Source organism: Xenopus tropicalis, chromosome 7 (genome assembly GCF_000004195.4).
Source record: "Xenopus tropicalis strain Nigerian chromosome 7, UCB_Xtro_10.0, whole genome shotgun sequence".
Taxonomy (NCBI): domain Eukaryota; kingdom Metazoa; phylum Chordata; class Amphibia; order Anura; family Pipidae; genus Xenopus; species Xenopus tropicalis.
In genome coordinates, this window is record NC_030683.2 from 50588967 (window position 1) to 50608792 (window position 19826).

Genomic DNA, 19826 nt, shown 5'->3' on the forward strand with positions numbered 1-19826 from the left:
GTAAAGTGTGACTGAAGTTGATCAGAGCACGCCACACAACAGAATGCACCTGGGAAATTAAATACAAAATTAAAATATAAAAGCGCTATTAACTGATGCACATGTAAAAAACATGTTTTCCTGTGATGAAATCCCTTTAAATAGGATGAGAAATTGGATATTTTAGATATATTTAGGGCACTAGTAATAGTCTGCTCTTTTAATGCATGTTGGATAGAAGCCAGTGGTGGATATTAAAATACATGGTCAGTGCAAGAAACACTAAATGAACTGGTATCAGTGGTTAAAAGAAGGGTAGGTGTACTTTGTATATGTGTGGGGTCTGTATGTAGTGGATAATGTACCCCCTGCCGTAATTTATAAAGATATAAGTCAACAAGGAGTTACTTGACCAAGTCACATAACTCCAAGGTATCTACTAATATCTTTAGAAATAAGGGGTACATAATCTGCATACAGCAACATCCAGGGTAACTTTATACAGAAATCCCTCTGTTTTATTCACAATGAAGGTTTCCAAGAAAGCAGTAAATGGTAACAGCACATAACAAAAGTAACAGCAAACTCAGTTTTTTGTCCATTAAAGGAAAACTAAAGCTTAACTAAAGAAGCAGGCTAGGAAATGTTGTATATTATGTTTCAGACTTCTTTACCAGCCCAAGGCAACCACAACCCTTTAAGAGATCTGTGCCTCCAAACATGCCCCCAGTAGCTCCCCATCTTCTTTTATGCTGGTTCACTGCATGTGCTTTGTGCTCACTGAGCTCAGGGACCGATTCACAATAAACTATGTATATAGTATAGACATAATACAAATGTCACAATAAAATGATGTTTAGTCAATAATACAGATTCTTAGTGCATGTCAGCTCTGAAACCAGTGTAATTAGCATCACAAATTAATAATCAGCCCTGTTGTATTACCCTATGTGACAAACAAGCCTTATTTTCTGCTTGAAATGTCCCAGGCAAGTTCTGGATCATTACTACTACACAGATGATAAACCTTTTGGATGGTGCAGTGCCATATTCAATTTTAGGGTTTAGTTCTCCATTAACAGGAACAGCCTGTTTCACAGACATGCCTATGATTAAGTACCAAGCAAGGTACGAAACGCGTAAGGCTTCTTAGCATACTGTATATGTGTACTTATTAATAAAGTTACTATATTTTTACTTTATACTTGAGCTGTAATTCTACTTTATCGGAACCCCGGAGTGCCTGCCTAACTCAAAAGAATCTTTTCCTATATAGCTCCTCAATGCTGAGGGTCTGGGGCATGAGCACCTGGACCTATCCGTTTACTGTGGTAAGCAATTTCCTACACTGAAAAGCTTAGAACTATATACCTCTTGTGTTTTTCACAGACTTGGCTTAGAAGCATTTCCAATCTTCCTCCTTCAGAAAGTACCCCACACACTTCCAGTTTCCTGCTTTACAAAAACTGCCATGCAGTTCATCTTCATTTTAATTGTTTTACAAATTGTAATTTGAAGTTTTAATTTCATTGAACTTGTAGAGTAGGTGTTAATTTGTGTAATATGAAGCAAAATCTTTTTTAATATAAAAAATTCTATTAAACAAGCCTTACATAGATTTGTTTACACCTTTACACAATGCTTTACAGAGACTAAAGTTATTCATATCCATTCATATTGATTCATATTCATGCCTGTATGTTTTGGAGTGTGGGAGGAAACCCATGCAAACAAACAAACTCCTTGCAGATAGTGCCCAAGCTGAAAGCAAACTTTGAACCCCAGTGCTGCCCACTTGTGCTGCCGATGTGAAGTGTATCCTCAGCATTCAAGCAATTTTTTTTCTAAGACTTTTAAGGGCTCTTACACATGGGCGTGTCACCCTGCTTTCCCCATGGTGGATCTCACCTGGACGAAACATGGCCTATACTTCCCTATTGGACACTAAGTATGGAGGAAGAGGGAATTCGGGGCACAAAACAGAGAGAAATTAGGCGGGAGTGGCAAATTTAGTGGGTAGATGGAGTGACTTTTGGGGATAGGAACAGCAGCAATATGACAAATGTATTGTGGGTAGATAAATTGGTATATGTGTGGGTAGGAAAAATAACTCTTTTCCTATGTCTCCTCCCACCACCATCAAGTAAAAACATCTGCTCCTGCCTTTGTGGATTCCCAAGGCACATTGGTGGCAATACATTCACACAAGCCTGACCAATGCTAATGGCACACTGCCAGTTTAAATGTTATTATGCTGCTGCTACCCCCACATATTCAACATCCCTACATTTACCATGTTGCTCCTACCCCCACATTCTCCTTAAAGTTACATATGCCTTGCTGCCCCACATACTCACCAACTCCATATACTGTATGCCATGCTGACCCTACCCCCACATGTTCCTACTGTAAGTCAGAGTACAAAATAAGTTCATATGTTATGGCGTGTTTTGGTTTTTAACCAAATTAAGGGGTGGGGGCCAAGATAATATTTTTGTATGACGGCCCTGACCGCAAGCAGGGGGAGAATCAAGCTTGTGACTGAGACCAATGCAGTGGTCAGAAGACAATTTTCCCAAGAAATGCAGCTATGCCGGGAGGTGCCAGTCTATAAAAAATATGACTTTAGGTAAATAGTTAGTATAGAGAAGTGGTAATCCAATATGAAGCAATCTGTATCCAGAAATGTATACCTCAATCCGCCCTCTTATGCTGCTGGAACATTTTGGCCATTAACACAAATTTATGGGAAATTCTTGCATAACTGTGAAAGCATTTCAAAAAGCATAATGTCTGTAAATTACAGAGGTTGGGCAATCACTTTCCGGGAATAGGTCAAAGCCCATTTGATGCAATCGATATTTAAACATATAATGAGTGGCTCTGTGACATTTTACAAATTGTGAAATAAATCTACTTTGAATCCACTACTTTTTAAGCTGAAGAGGTAAGAATTTCATAGTTGTTTTAATATCTTTTGCTAATAACATAATGAAACAACTTTAATTTAGGTGAAGTCTGTGGGGAAACTAAATAACGAATTACAAGTTTTGCAAGCAATCATTTTCAAAATTCCTGTTATAATGTTGTTCAAAAGTAAAACCCATAAAATTACAAGATAGGGCTTTAATAATCTTGACACAATACAATTTTAAATTAAATATCAAAAAATACAATATGTCCTCTTTTGTAGTGGATGCTATGATAAATGGCATTTCCACTTTCTAGTAATGAATTTCTGAATAGTAGGTTACCACATTCCGTATACCAATGCCCATGGAAATTGCTGTGTTCTTACTTCTTGACACCCCAAGTAAAGGATACAGCCGGGTAAATCTGTGGCATGCTGGGGAATAAAAGAAGAATTGTGTATACTTTACTAATGTCATTTAACTGCAAACCTCTACTATCCTTTCACTCATCTCTATCTGGAGATGTAACTATTCCAGTTACATGTATGTAGGGATCATCAATAGATTTACAATGTGTGTTGTATTTGACTTTGAATGTGTTTTATAGTGATTTTTATAGTGCTGGAATCAGTTTCCACACTACGTATATCAACACCCATGGAAGTTGTAATGTTCTTTCTTCTTGACACCTAAACTAAAGGATACAATATTTTTTTTGCTGTAATTTTCTTCACTGTAAGCTCAAAGGTAGCCATTTAAGTGATACCCTTTGCAAGATGCAGCGGTCCTGAAATCAAAGATGTACACCAATAATAGAGTTATCAATGACCAGGTCCAGACCACAACTCTTTTGTAAACCTCTGTTGTCTGTTCTGACTGCATGAACATATGTTTCTTTTTACTTTTGTTACAAAAAATGACCTAATGTCTGTCTGGGATACCCACTTTTCATGTCCATATGGAAAAGAAATGATGGATAATTAGGCCATAGGAATGTGGAAAACATTTTGATGGTCCAAAACAGTTGTCATATTTATGCACAATTTAGCTGATCATCATGTTATGTATAGGGCTTTTTGTATAAAAAAAATTGTAGCAGTTCTTTTAAATTGATTTTGTTTCTTGATGAGCTTACATGTTACACTAACACGAATGAGGAAGGTACAAGGCTTATAGTCACTTTTGTTGGAGAAAAAAGCTTTGTGTTAAGGTGTCCTTATACAATTAGTTGTAAAGTGCTTATCACTTTAATTTATATATAAAAAAATATTTGTAAGAAATGTCAATTTAAATTTTTTTACAGGTGATACAAAAAGGAGATGGCGAATTTAATGAAACAGGTCATTTTTACAATTACTGTTGTTCTGGTGCTGTTATGTCAGGCCCAGTCTCAAGAATCTGCTGTGTGTTCAGTTATACAAGGGCCACCGGGAAGAGACGGGAAAGATGGTGAAAGAGGGATGAAAGGGGATCCAGGTGAGATTAAAGGGATAATGTCAGGAGAAAACTTGCATTTAAAGTGTCCCATCTGACATTTCTATGGCACTTAGGAGGGATGTTGAGTCTGACTCATGCTGCCATTTTCAGGGGAGCCACCATAGGTTAATATGGTCTTGTCTGCCTGTCACAACTCCTAATAATGTAAAACATGCTGTGGAGAGGTGACAGGTGACAGGATATGTGACAGGCAGAAGTATTTTCACTGGTCCATGTCCACCACTTAAGGAACTGTACATTTAATATTATTAATAATATTAATATTAAAAGGAGCGATTATTATTATTATTATTATTATTTTAGCTGCCCTGACCTGTGGTGGATAAAAATGCTGTAACATGCATTTTTGGGGACCAGAACTGCCTGTACTTGCTGTGTCAGGCAGCTTAATTTACATGTATAGGACATTGCATGGATAGCTTTAGACATCTCTTTACCGGCTTCTACAGTGTAGCTTGTATAGTATAAATATAGTGTATTCAGTAAAAATAAATGCAGGCACTCACATATGACCACATAAATCTTGCTAGGGTGCAGTCAGTGAGGACAGAAAGATAGGGAGACTGGAAAGTCTGCACTCACTGGTCTTATGATAAAACAGCAAGACTGAAGTTTAGGCTGTATCCCCAGCCTTTATCACAGAGGCAAGCCCCTCGCCCCGCCACCGCTGCTTCCCCCCCACACACTTGTGCACAAACACGCACATGAGTGCCATTCAGGGTGGAGCGCAGCATTAAAACGCACAGATATATAAATATATATAATGAACTCATTGCTAAAAGTGCTTCCATGCAAGAAAGTTTAAGCATTGCATAGATCACAATGAACTCATTGCTAAAAGTGCTTCCATGCAAGAAAGTTTAAGCATTGCATAGATCACAATGAACTCATTGCTAAAAGTGCTTCCATGCAAGAAAGTTTAAGCATTGCATAGATCACAATGAACTCATTGCTAAAAGTGCTTCCATGCAAGAAAGTTTAAGCATTGCATAGATCACAATGAACCCATTGCTAAAAGTGCTTCCATGCAAGAAAGTTTAAGCATTGCATAGATCACAATGAACTCATTGCTAAAAGTGCTCCCATGAAGAAAATATATTGCTAGTAAGACTTTAAGCAAATGGAATTTAGCTGAAGAGAGGGAAAGCCAAGCTATGCTACAAGAAAGTCTATGAAATAAGGTAATCAAAAGGAATAGCCAAACTATCTGGTGCCAGGTATGGTGATGCTGTTTCAGAGATTTTTGATACTCTAAAACCTGTTGTTAAAGTGGCACGCAATCATTGTTGTAATGCCGCCATTGGTCAATTACAATTTCATGAGATCTTATTCTTGTTTATCCAGTACCACATTCAAAAGGTAAACATATGCAATACCTTAAGACAGAACTACATGGGGGGAGGGGGGGGGGCACTTAAAAAAAAATCAAGTTCAATTTGCCATGATTTGAGCAAACTGCAAGTACCTGTTTCCCTGCTTGCAGTGAACACAATGAAATGTTTTCAATATGATTTTTTAAACATTTTGTATTTAAAAGATAAAAATATTCTTGCCACCTAGACCATATTGGAATTTCAATAGAATTTAATGGGAATATTTAGGCATATTTTGTTAACATGTATAATGTAAGAATTTACTCAACCACCATAAGCACATTCAAACCTTTGTCTGGATATAGGTCTAGCCGGACAAAATGGATCACAGGGCTTAAAGGGACCTGCAGGACCACATGGAAAAGCAGGTCCTCCAGGTCAAAAAGGAAATCAAGGGGAAAGAGGAACCAATGGTGAACCAGGTAATTAGTTCAAAACACAAATACTTCTAATTGGTAAAGATAGTACAAGCAGGCAATAAACAAATCATGCAAAGTTTTATTATTATAAAGAAACCTTGGTGAATCATCGGTGTCTTAAGTGCCTTAAGTTAGGTGCAATTATTCAACCTAACTGCACAAAGAAGCAAACAATGACACCCATAAATGCTTAAATTCCACACCACTAATGATGTACTACTCGGGATCACACTGATTTACAAAACAGAGGAAGGGTACATGAGTGAAAGAGAGCGAAAGAGAAAGAAAAATAATCTATTTATCAAATATTTTCCAATTAAGGTCAGCAAGGACCAAAAGGGGAAAAAGGCTCACTTGGTACACCTGGCGCTCCTGGTAACCCAGGTCCTAAGGGATCAACAGGACCTCGTGGAATTCCAGGCGCTATGGGCACTACCAGTGCTCAAGGCATCAAAGGAGATCAAGGTAATCCAAACTGATTATTATTAGTTACCTAGACAACTTTTTACCATTTGGCAGGTCATAATATGAAGTAAGATCTGTTTATTCACTTACACATTTTAAGTGCATAAACTTAAAATATTATGATAAATGTTAAATTTTCTGTTGTGAACTGAAGATTCATACTATATAAAAGTGTTTTGTAGATACATTTTTTTTTAAGCCTCCAGCATAAAGGCAGCATTAAAGGATTTACATGGTTTTAGACTGCTTTCAGCTCAACAACTCTGAACTTTGAAGGTCACACACCTCTTTCCTGGTTGAATGTCTTAACCATACTTTTTCTCCTGGTTTGTATACCTGGGCAGTTATTTTTAAGTCTAACTATTTCTGCTTCCCAGTAGCTTTGGCCTGGTAATATTTAACTATATTTCTGATACCTGCCAACCTTTCTGCAACTTCACTTATATAGCTGGTAGGGTTGGTAATTTTTTCATCTACATCCTCTCTAATAATAAAGTCTACAGGCAAATACACCTCCCTCCCAGACATCTCCACGAATAGGGAATATCCTGTAGATGCTGAATGCCATCATAACATTTAGGAGAATGTCATCCCAAGCACTCTGATGGTTTTCCACAAATGAGGATAACATAGTAAGGAGTGTGATGCCGATTCGCTCCACAAATCCATTTGCTTATGGGTAGTAAGGTGTAGTTCTTGTTTTGTGTATGCCTAACACTGAACATGTCTTTAAAGACTTTTGATTCAAAATTCCTAGCCTGGACTGCATGGAGGGGCCTTTGTACTCCATAATGACATTTAGAGTCCTCAATAAATCAATTTTTTTGTGACAGTTTTAGCTTCCTGGTCTTGGAGAGGGTAACCATCAGCCCATTTTGAGAAATATCACCAATCACTAGGATATGCTTGTTAGCCTTATGGGTTTATGCTAGCCTTATGGGATATGCTATCACAATACATCAATGACAACCCTTTACATAGGACGATCTGTTTGTGAAGATACCATTGGTGCCCTAGCAGTTTTCTTTTCATTTTTACGTGCCCAATATATGTACAGTATAAAACATTATTTACACTTTCTTTGTATATTGTATTTTCTAGAAAACTTTCCAGTCTATTCAGTGTACTTGTTTGGTAACAAAGAGAAGTATAGCACTCCAAATTTCAGGCGGTGATTTCTGCAAAAAAACAGAAATGTGGAATGAAATATCATAGCTCTTAAATGCATACATTCTTTAAAGAAATATAGCAGTGCGTCTTGTGCTGAAATCTATGGGCATATTACATGGAATACAGCTGATACTGGACTGCAGAGTTTTCTGCTATTTGTGCAATGCTCTTTTTAAAGGATAACTAAAGAAGTAGGGCAGAAATTTTGTACATTATGTTTTGGAAATCTGTAATCACAGCCCTTTAGCAGTGAAGATATGTGCCTCCGAAGATGCCCCCAGTAGCTCCCCATCTTCTTATTTGCTGATTCACTGCATATGCTCTGTGCTGCCGTCAGTTACTGAGATTAGGGACGTTCTTTCAATGTACTGTAAATAGAATATAAATGTCGCAAAAATGATAAATTCAGATTATTAGTACATGATATCTCTGAAACCAGTGCATAGTGCATCAAAAGTTAATAATCAGCCCTGCAGTATCAGCTTTTATGACAAGTGAACCTCATTTTCTGCTTGATAATTTGTGACAACCCTTAGGCTGATGTCAGACGAGGCATAGGGCAGATATTTTCGGCAAGCAGAAAAGCGCTTTCTAAAAATTCCGCCCTACCCCTCCTACATGTGCCTGCACCGGAATGAATGAGATACACTCGGGTGCAGGCACATGTAGCCGCTATATGCATAAAAACGTGAGACTTTGCATTCTCTCATATAGGAGCCGTAGGGTGGAATTTTCAGCAAGCGCTTTTCCGCTTGCTGAAAATATCCGCCCTACGCCTTGTCTGGCATTAGCCTTAAGCTTAGCTTCTCAACAGCTGCCCAGAGCACACTCAGCATGTGAGTGTCAGAGACATTTCTAAAAGAATCCAAGAAGGGGAGCTCCTGTGACAACTTTGAAGTCCCGGGTCATTACTACTATAGAAAGGCTGTACCTTTTGGCTGCTTTAATAATTTCCCTATGTACAATATGGCATTTCTAGCTGTATTCATTTTTAGGGTTAAGTTTTCCATTCCATTAACAGTTTCCAAGGGGAAAGTTGGGGTTTTTAAGATACTTTGCTAGAGATGAGACTAAAAACTAATGTAAACAGGATTCCTTTTCATCTAGAGATACCTGTCACCAAATATAATTGGAATCCCCTGGGCCTCATGTAAAATTCTATTTAGGGTGCCAACACCACTAAAGTCTTTAGGAAGACAAAGCTAGCATAACTCAATGCAAATTAAGCGCTTGCTTAAATTAACTGACCAGTGTTTCAAAGAGAAATGCATGCCATGCTCCAATTTAAGAATGGTAAGGCAGGAAACTGTACAGGCAGCTATGTCCAGCCCTTGTCAAGGCTATGAAATTGCCAAGCCCACATTACCATGGCACATCTGATAAAAGAATATTAACCATACAAAAGCACTGATCGTCACAAACAAAAATAACTGTGCCATGTCAACTGCAAAATCATCTGGGGAGGTGCTCATTTTATTTTAATGCTCTTCTAGGGAATCTAGCCTTTATAAAAATCTACTTCTCTCTGAGGCCATAATTATATTGTTATTGTTACTTTTTATGACTTATCTTTTATATCAATCCTTATATTATATATTTCAGTTCCAAATTGTAGAGCTGCTGAACAAAAAACAATCACAAATGGTCTCTGAATAGCACTGTCTACATCATATTAAAAGTTATTTGCAATTAACTCTCTCTTTATACATGATTTTCAGGTCTACAGGGACCAAAAGGAGAAACTGGGTTACGAGGTCCTGCAGGAGTATCTGGACCCCCTGGGAAAGATGGTTTTGCAGGTATTCCTGGTGCCAGTGGTATACCAGGACCATCTGGAATTAAAGGTTCAAAGGGGGACAAGGGAGACCCAGGTAAATTAAAATCATGGCACAATCTGTTATAATAATGTATAATAATGACTATGTTATGGAAGAGAAGCAATCAGATGCTAACACTCAAACCACAGCCACTGGTGCTCAACACTGAACACACCTAATACAAAAAAACATAAACTCCCAAAACTATTTTATAATCTTAGGATGATAAAGTGGTTAAATGGACCCTTTTTAAAATAAAATAGTAATATATATATATATACAGTATAATGCTAGAAATAAGGAATGACAATATTAGGAATGTGACAGAGAACCTGACGTGGTTAAGGACCAATATAGCAACCAGACGTTTCGCTGTATGAAGATGGTAAAATAGCAAACATAATAATGTGTTGCTGATGCTGAATCTATATTTGGTACTTCCTAACAGTGGCCCTTTTAGTATACTAGCTATCTCTCCTGGATGGAGCCAGAAAGCTGTTCTTTCTAAATAAAGCTGGCTATTTCCTAGAAAGTGCTATAAAAAGTGCTATTAGCACTTACTAATCCTCGTTCAAGGAGTCCCTGCTCTCTGACTTCTCCAAAGGTAATTGTCCTTCTGGGGTAAGATGTCTTTACTGGGGTCTTGTTGATCCCAGGCTCAGTGAAACATCCACCTGGTTCAACAGATGCAGGCAAAAGAGGAAGATCCATCCCTTTGCAAACACTATGTTAGAGTGTGAAAGGGAGTGGTCTACCTATGAGCTGATAATGTACAACATGTAAATATAAAAATCTGTTACATGGGCCTCTTCACAGAAGCAGTGAAATTAAGAAGCGTAGGGTTTAAAGCTACAGAGCTTTTTTATGGGTCCCAACACAACAATTTAGTGTATTAAAATCTATACAAACACTGCCCATTGCATCTGTTATTTTGTGTGGAAAATGCTTCATGAAACACGGAGATCTTAACTACAACACAAGTATATGGGCTCAAAGGATCCCTGTCTTAAAGTGCTTCATGTGGGACTACTGGTTCATTGCTGAATACAACAAAACCAGTAGAAGGACTCACAAGACAAATGAAACCTTAATAATTACACTTACAAATAAACTTAATATTGCTGAATTGTATTTTATTTTACAATTTAAAATTTGGATTCTAAATGGCTAATAGCCATTCCTTCAATGTTTTTCCCTCAGATACCAGTCTGACCAAAAGAATTGAATTACTAGAAGAGAAATTACAAACGATACTGCTCAATCTAGAGGTTATGGAAAAACGTAAGTCAAAATGTAATGTTTCTGTAGTACATAATTGTGATTATCAACATGGACGCACAGTCCACATTACCGTCCACAGTACCGCCATAAAACCTTATAGTTTATTACATTTTAATAAAAAGGCTCTAAAATACAGCAATGGCATTTGCCATATTGTGCTACTAAAATAAACAGTTTGTATCTTGTGATAAAAAAACATTGTGTTTGATGTTAACTGAGTTGGCATAAATCCATTTTGATGGCAAAACAACAAAGTGCAAAAAACAGTTCTAAACACAAAAAAATTGCATTTTTTTTCTTCCACTTATAAATGGGGTTGCTGAGCTTCAGAATTTTCAAAAGCTAAAATAAATGAATGCAAAGGAAACTGAGAAATAATTTTTCACATTGCATATATATTTTTTAACAACTTTTATTATATAGCCCAATAAATTTTTTCTTGCACTTGTGTCTGTAAAAGAAACAGAAAACCCAAAACAGAGCCCTATTCTTTTACAGAATTAATTGTTTTTGTAATCTTTATTTCGGCTCAATAGTGGCCTTCCCAGACTAGTACCAGTAGAACATGGGTTACACTGGACTCTCTCACCCAGAATTGGCCTTCACTAAGAAAGGTGCAGGTTCTTGCAAACAACAAAACTGAACAAGTATTGAACGTCCAGGGTTTATTTACAGCACAGTTTCTTAGAGGCGAGTGGTACAGGCAACACATGTAGAGTGTAATACAGGCTGACACTCCTCTGAGAATAGACTTTGCAGGAATCTCACTTCACCTCCGGAACACCCCGGGGTGGCAGGAATCACCTCAGGGAATTCTCTATTGTGATTTCCTATCTATCCACTAGGATCCATACACTACAGGCAATATGGCCTCAGAGAGATACCTCCAAAACTGCCACTCTATGTTGGAGCTCAGAACTGCTCTTTCTAGCTCAACCATAACTGCCTTGCACTCCTAGAGTGTACTATTATGGAAGCTACACCTGCCACTATCTAATGCATCATTCATGGAGGCCTGTTCCCCCACTTTAAATAGGCCCATGCACAGGCTCACAGCAACATCCACCCTGTTCCTCAGGTGGAAGCAAAGAAGAAGTGCCACTACTTTCACAGCACTGAGGCAGGAAGTGGTCACCCTACCTGCTAGCCAATAGCATATATTTGTAAATGAACTTACCTAGATACATTACCTTCTGCCCAGCAACTAAGGGGATTGAACCTATAGGGATTTTAAAACATAGAGGCTATTAACCCTATGGGTCCCTACATCTTGTATTCTACATTTGGCCGATGGACGAGTACAGCATATTTCCAAATCTTTATGTAGAGTGTTAATTTTCAGTTTAGAATGCATAGACACCATTATCTGGGTTAAGATACTTTTATTCAATGCATATTGAGCCCTTAAATGTTTTTAATTTTAAGGCATGGTGCTCCATATTACAGAAAGACCCTTTATGGAAAACCCTAGGTCCAAAGAATTCTTGAGAGTAGCATATAAATTAAAAAGGAGCATTAGGGTCTTTACTATGAATGCCCCTGTTTTTAACAATGAAAAAAGCATTATTTTTTAATGTTAAAAATAATTTTACTATATGCCCCTACAAAAATCATTATAGAAATTTTTGTGCATTGTATCAGCAGTATCAGCCCACAATCCTACCTGCTTTGTAAAAGGATAAAAACATTACAGAAGGACTGCTGAAGGAGATAAAAATATTTTTTTCCTTCTCTTTCTCCTTTATTCCCTTTGAACTTTGAGCTCTGGTATATTTGGATTATCATTTTGTTTGGGGTTTGAAGGAAAACTTCTTATACTGGTTGAGGAAACATATTGTGGATTTGTGATTATTCACTATAAAAGTTGTATAGCTGGGATCACTTATACATATGGTATAGGTGTGGTGGATGGCAGATACACGTATATGTTTAAAAAGTCAAGAATTTAGCTTGAGCTTTATTATTGATTTATACCAGTATCACTAATAATTGTTTTGCCACCTTTTTTAGGATATGGCTTTGAACCTTGGTTCCCACTTCGGAATTAAAGAAAAGGAAGCTATATGAATCTGCTGCAGCTCCAGTACTTGTCAGAAGGCACAGCTCACATTGCCTCACCCTGAAGTTATAATGTAAAAAGAAAAAATAGATTATCGTATCTTTATTAATCCAGCATTTTTCTATACTATGTAGTTATGATATTTATAGTATTATAATAGATGTTGTGATCATTTTTACGATATCATGTCTATTGCCTGAGGCTATTAGCTAAATAAAAACGATTAAAAATTATTAAATATCATTTTTTTACACAATATACATCCTCAGATTTACAGATGCATCACAACATATGACACACCAAAGCATCTGCATAGGCAAACAAACAATAACAGAGAGTAAGACGTAATATAAAGTGGAGAAATAATACTAGGGCTTGGATGATACCATCAATAGTGATGAGCAAATCTGCCCTGTTTTGCTTCACCGAAAAATTTGCGAAACGAACGGAAAATTTGCAAAACATCGAAAAATCCGCGAAAAATGCATTTGTCACATGACTTTTTCATCTCCCGTGTCTTTTTTTGTTGCCCACGTCTTTTTATGTTGCTCATGTCTTTATTTCGTTGCACGTTTTTGTTGACGCTCAACAAATTTTCCCGCTGTGAATTTCCACAAAACAATTCACCAATGGCAAAATGCAGAAATTCACTGCGTAACCAACAGTTCTCAAATTATGCTGATTTATGCCAAACATTGAAAAATGGTCACTTCATGAAAAACAAAATGCAACTTCTTACCATCAGATTGTAGTGAGTGAGATTACAAGCTATTCTTGGATAAAGAAAACAAAAATAGGCAAAAAACTAGAGCAATTATGGGATCAAATATAAAAAGTTTTGAAGGAGATAGTCTTGTCAGTTTTCACCCCTCTCCCTCTCTCATTCACATCAGAAAATCTTTCATAAAAATAGCCTTCATCCAAATTTCTAGTCCATTTCTTCCTGTGCCTATTGTGTTCATCAAAATAAGGTCTTTATATAGTGATTACAATTCCACTAAAATTACAATTCCTTCTTAAAAGTCTGCTTTTCTATCTTTTATGAGCTGCTATATAATTGGAGAAGCCTAACGTATTCACAATGAAACAGCCATTTTCATATTGTGCTGCTGAGCATCGTAAAGAGAAGCCTGATTCAGGTGATTGTGTTCTTTCCTGTTATTATTGTCATGAACACACACACATTTATCTAGCACTTTAGCGAGAGAGATCATCATTTACATCAGTTATTGCACCAGTGGACCCTCTCACATTCACATAACACACTAGCTAATTTACATGCTTGTATGTTTTTAAAGTGTAGGAGAAAACCAGAGCACTTGAAAATGCAGACATGGGTTGAACATAAAAGCTCTTTACACATATGGGCCAGCTACCTTATATATATCATTTGCATTATTCTAAAATACAAATGTTCAATATTTATTAAGTACAAGTTCATGTAGAAGTCAAGAGGAGTTGCCCCATAGAAAATGCTGAGTAGAATGTGAATTTGAGCCATTCAGTTTTTTTTTCATGGTTTAGTTCAGTCAAGTTTTATTAAGGGCAAACCAGCAATGTATTAATATTCTCACCATTCAAAATAACTTCCTTTCATAAAACAGTCATTTATGGGAAGATTATTACAACCTTGAAAGCTCCTTCTTAAAGTCAGTACTGTTTAAGTGAAAGTAACTACCCCAAAAAAAGTTCTGTAATTTTTTGCACAGTAAATTGTTGATCTTTCTCTCTCTTCAGTATAATGAATTGACTGAATGGATACTTGAAATAAAAAAAAGTGTTTACCTGAAAAGATACTTGTATAAAAGTGTGTTATTCTAAAAAGTTATCATTTAACTTGCATCTATTTTTCCATGAACTGTTATTTATGTGAGTGTACACTCTGGGGCATATTTATTATAGTGTGTAAGCCAATATCACCGGTGATGTTGCTCATAGCAACCAATCAGGTATTAGACTTTGAATATGCCACTCTGGGACACAACCAATAAGTAAGAAGACAAAGACAAATCAATAAGTGTTGGTCCATTAGCATTTACAGCACTTCTATTTCAAATGCATGTGGCCAATTAAACAATGTGGATGAAACAGATTAGTAAAGTGGAAATAGATGAGTCAACATAAATCAAAGCACTGAATTTTTAATACTATATGTACACAGTAAATCCATTATCCAGAATGTTCCAAATTATTGAAAGGCCATCTCCCACAAAGTTAATTTAAGGAAATAATTCTATTTTTCTACATTTAAGTGAAAACATTACACTTGTATTTGCCCTAACTAAGCTATATGAATACATATCCTATTTGGTTTACTTAACGTTTAAATTATTTTTTGCAGACTTACATATGGTTAGGGATGTAGCGAACCTCAAAAAAAAAGTTCGCGAACCTGTTCGCGAACTTCCGCCGAAAATTGCGAATATTCGCGAACTTTGCGAACCCCATAGACTTCAATGGGAAGGCGAACTTTAAAACCTAGAGATTTTAAAGTTGTTTAAAGGGTGCCACGACCTGGACAGTGGCATGCAGGAGGGGGATCAAGGGCAAAAACTTCTCTGAAAAATTGACACACGCCGTTTTTCGAAATGATCGGTAATTTTGCGACTTTTTCGTAATTTCCGGCGCTTTCGTAAAGTTATCGTAAGTTTTGCGACTTTTTCGGAGCATTCGTAACGTTATCGTAAGTTTTGCGACTTTTTCGGAGCATTCGTAACGTTATCGTAAGTTTTGCGACTTTTTTGGAGCATTCGTAAAGTTATCGTAAGTTTTGTGACTTTTTCGGAGCATTCGTAAAGTTATCGTAAGTTTTGCGACTTTTTCGGAGCATTCGTAACGTTATTGTAAGTTTTGCGACTTTTTCGGAGCATTCGTAACGTTATCGTAAGTTTTGCGACTTTTTCGGAGCATTCGTAACGTTATCGTAAGCTTTTCTACTTTTTCGGAGCAGTCGTAACGTTATCGTAAGTTTTGCGACTTTTTCGGAGCATTCGTAACGTTATCGTAAGTTTTGCGATTTTTTCGGTGCCGGCGAACCCAAATTGCGAACATCACGAAAAGTTCGCGAATTTGCGGACTTGCGAACACCCGATGTTCGCGCGAATTAGTTCGCCGGCGAACAGTTCACTACATCTCTACATATGGTTAGCTAAATTGCAGAAAGATTCCTAGACTAGTGCATGAAATTTAAAATCTTGATGTAACACAACAAAAAAGGACATACGTATTACCTGTCAACCTTAGAAATGTTAGTTCCATATGACATTTTCTGTTATTAGTGATGAGCAAATTTTTTCGCCAAGCATGGATTTGCAGTGATGCAAATTCTGCATTTCGCCATTGGCAAATTATTTTGTGAAACTTCTGCAAAAAAAAAAGGCGAGGTTGCATCAGAAAAGCACACTGCCACTGCAAAAGAAAGGGCAGGCATAAAAAAAGTCTCAAAGTACCTGCATTTTGTAGGTTTTTCACCATTTTGCTAATTTTTCCACAGTTTCACAGATTTTACAGTAAAGCAAAAGGGACAGATTCGCTGTTATTGATTCCTTTTTTTTGTCCCTGTAGGGTGGGCAATGTAATAAATATGCCCCCTAGTGTTAGTAAAAAATTATGTCATTAAACTAAACAAAACAAAACTTGATTCAAAGATTGTTTTTTGGTATAGTACATCTCTGACCTGAATAAGTGGATTTTTCCTTTTACAAAAAAAAAACCTTCTTCTTGGAAAAGAATTCCTTACTTTTTCAGAGTTCTAAGCAGGAAAATGCTTTTTAGAAAAAAAACAATGGGGAAATTAAATGATTTGGTAAATGAGCCAAATGTTTAAAGGAGAACTATACCCCAGGGCGATAAAAGCCCCTTAACTATCACTGCCTTGACCTCTCCCTCATTGCATGGTTTCTAAGTTTAACAACTGTCCCTATCGCTAACCTCTAGCTATAACAGCAAAGTAGCGCAGCAGCGTCCCTGTCCCTGACAATATGCTTCAACTGTGCATGCGCAAGCAGGGTCCGTGTCCCCAAGGTGGATTTATTAAAGGATTAAAGGAAGAACTGGGGTTAAGAACATAATGGAGATTGAGGTTTTGCACATGCACAGTAGCCCTATGGAGGGTTCAGAGTTGCTGAGAAAAATGAGTGGCTGTGCATGTATGTGTAGTAAAAAAAAACTCCAGTTCACATTTCTGTACAAGAAGTACAAGGAAAGAAGTGATGTTTCCCTTACAGTTAATAGTAAGGGAGAGATTTACTAATCCATGAATCTGAATCCCGAAAGGGAATAAATCGCATTAGAAACAAAAATTTTGCGACTTTTTCGTTGCAGTCGAAAAAATTTTCGTATTTTTCACGACTTTTTCGTCGCCGCCGCGACTTTATCGTATTTTGCGCAACTATTTCATCGCCGTCGCAATTTTTTCGTGTTGAGTGGTTGTAAACGGCGGAAAAACCACTCCGATTTTTTCGCGACAGCGACGAAGAAGTCGCGGAAAATATACGAAAAAGTTGTGACGCCGACGAAATAGTCGCGGAACATACGAAAAAGTTGCAATGGCGGCGAAAAAGTTGCAAAAATACTGATCATTACGAAAAAAACGCATTCGGACGCCTTCGGACCGTTCGTGAATTAGTAAATCTCCCCCTAAGGGGCACATTTACTAAGACACGAATTCGAATCCGAATTGGAAAAATCCGATTGGAAAACGAACATTTTGCGACTTTTTCGTATTTTTGCGATTTTTTCGGCGCCTTTACGACTTTTTCGGAAATTGTCGCGACTTTTTCGTTACCAATACGATTTGCGCGAAAAAACGCGAGTTTTTCGTAGCCATTACGATGCGCTCGTATCTTGTCGCGACTTTTTCGTATTGAGCGCTTGTAAGCGGCGGGCAAAACTTTCAGACTTAGCATGATTTTGGAAGCCTCCCATAGGACTCAATGGCACCCTGCAGCTCCAAACTGGCCCAAGTAAAGTCACCATACTGAAGCTTGAATGAATCAGAATCTTTCGTACTCGGCACGAAGGCTATGAAAAAGTCGCGACAAAATACGAGCGCATCGTAACGGCTGCGAAAAACTTGCGTTTTTTCACGCAAATCGTATTGGTAAGGAAAAAGTCGCGACAATTTTCCGAAAAAATCGCCAAGTACCGATCATTAAGAAAAAAACGCAATCGGACGCATTCGGCCGGTTCGTGAGTAAGTAAATGGGCCCATAAGTGTTGCTATGTTCTGTCTGGCATAAGACTCCTGTTCTGGATTCATGTTGTCCTCATAGCACCCTGAACTGCATAAATAAATCAGACCTCAGGGGGCAGAGAGAGGAGTTTACACTGACAATCAGATAGCTTGTTTACTACTGTGAAAGTTCTAGTGAGTGTGAGTGTTTTTTCCAAGGGTGCAAGCAAAAAAAAAAAAAAAAAACCTTCACAAATCTTCCAATAGAAAAATATAGAAATTGCAGCACACCAATTTGGTAACAATAAAACCACCTTCCTGGTCCTTTCCCAAGCTGACAAAGTATACTTTGTTTAATTTGTGGTTTTATTTAATCAATATATACCTTTGTATAATAAAATAAGATATATAAAATAAAGGTTTTTATGATTTTTTTTTGTTTGTAAGGACATGAATTTTTTTTACAAAAATGAGGATTGGGAGGTTTTCTTATTCGTAATTGTTCTGTGATTATATTTGTTCAAGCTATTTATACTCTGATCTTTTAATAAATAATTCAACATATGTGTACTTTTAATTCCAGAAAATTTACACAGATTTAAATTTTAATAAATCTCCCTCCCTGTTTTGGTGTATATTTGTAGCAATGTCTGTTAGCCTTTTCAACAAGGGAATTGTTATAGGACTACAGTACAAAGGAAATACATTGCTAGTGAAATTGCAGCTGAATTTAATTTTTCTGACATACAAGTTATACCACAATAAGTCTATAAAAGCTGGGCCCCAGGTATGGTTATGCTGTCTTACGCTCTCACAACTTACTTATTGGTGAACTGGCACACAGTTATAGCTGTGATGTTGGCTTAAGGGTTAATAGTTGCCATCTCAAGAGCTCTTCTTCTTGTACATGCAGTACCGTATGAAAAAGGTAAATATATACATAGTTACATTGTTACATAGGGATGAAAAAAGAGTCCATCAAGTAAACCCAGCACACACAACCTATACTGACCAATCTATACCAACACATACATAACTGTATATATACAAACATTAATACTAACTGTAGATATTAGTATCACAATAGCATATTCAATACTTCAGAACAGATTTATTATAATAAGGGTTCAATTTATGTGCCATGATTTAAAATAATTGCAAGTGGTCTTTTTTTCCCCAAAAAAGTAGCAAGAAAAAAGGCAGTCATGGAAAAAAAATGCTATCACAAGTTTTCACAAATAAAAACGTGTTCAGATTCCATAGAGGACAATAGGAAAATTACTTTTAAATACTAAAGCAAGTTTAGCTAAATAAAAAGTTACTCAGCCACTGTTACAACATTTAGACACCTCTGGGTCAAAAAGCAAAGTAAGGGGGAAGAGAAAACTATTGTGCCCCAGGTAAGCAGCTTAAAGAGGTGGTTCATCTTTAAAAATGAACTTTTTATTACTTTTACTTATCTTACTAATTAGGCCCTCTTCTATTCATATTCCTGTCTCTCACCCAAACCACTCTCTGGTTGCTAAAGTAATTGGGACCCTAGCAACCTAATTGCTGAAATTCCAAACTGGAGAGTTGCTGAATGAAAAAAATTAAATAATTAAACTAAAAATAATAAGAATTGAAAACCAAATGCAAATTGTCTCATAATAGTACTCCCTACTACTATTATTCTCATACA

General features: G+C 36.9%; 1 protein-coding gene across 1 annotated transcript in view; it reads left to right on the forward strand.

Annotated features, from left to right (window-relative positions):
* Positions 1 to 2831: 2831 nt before the first annotated feature.
* Positions 2832 to 19826, forward strand: part of sftpa1 (surfactant protein A1) — a 29347-nt gene continuing 12352 nt past the window's right edge. The window contains exons 1-7 of the mRNA XM_012966870.2: positions 2832 to 2926; positions 4195 to 4367; positions 6067 to 6183; positions 6502 to 6645; positions 9534 to 9686; positions 10833 to 10913; positions 12924 to 12958. Coding sequence (XP_012822324.2) covers positions 4211 to 4367; positions 6067 to 6183; positions 6502 to 6645; positions 9534 to 9686; positions 10833 to 10913; positions 12924 to 12958 — 687 coding nt within the window. The 5' untranslated portion in view covers positions 2832 to 2926; positions 4195 to 4210. The remainder of the gene's footprint in view (positions 2927 to 4194; positions 4368 to 6066; positions 6184 to 6501; positions 6646 to 9533; positions 9687 to 10832; positions 10914 to 12923; positions 12959 to 19826) is intronic.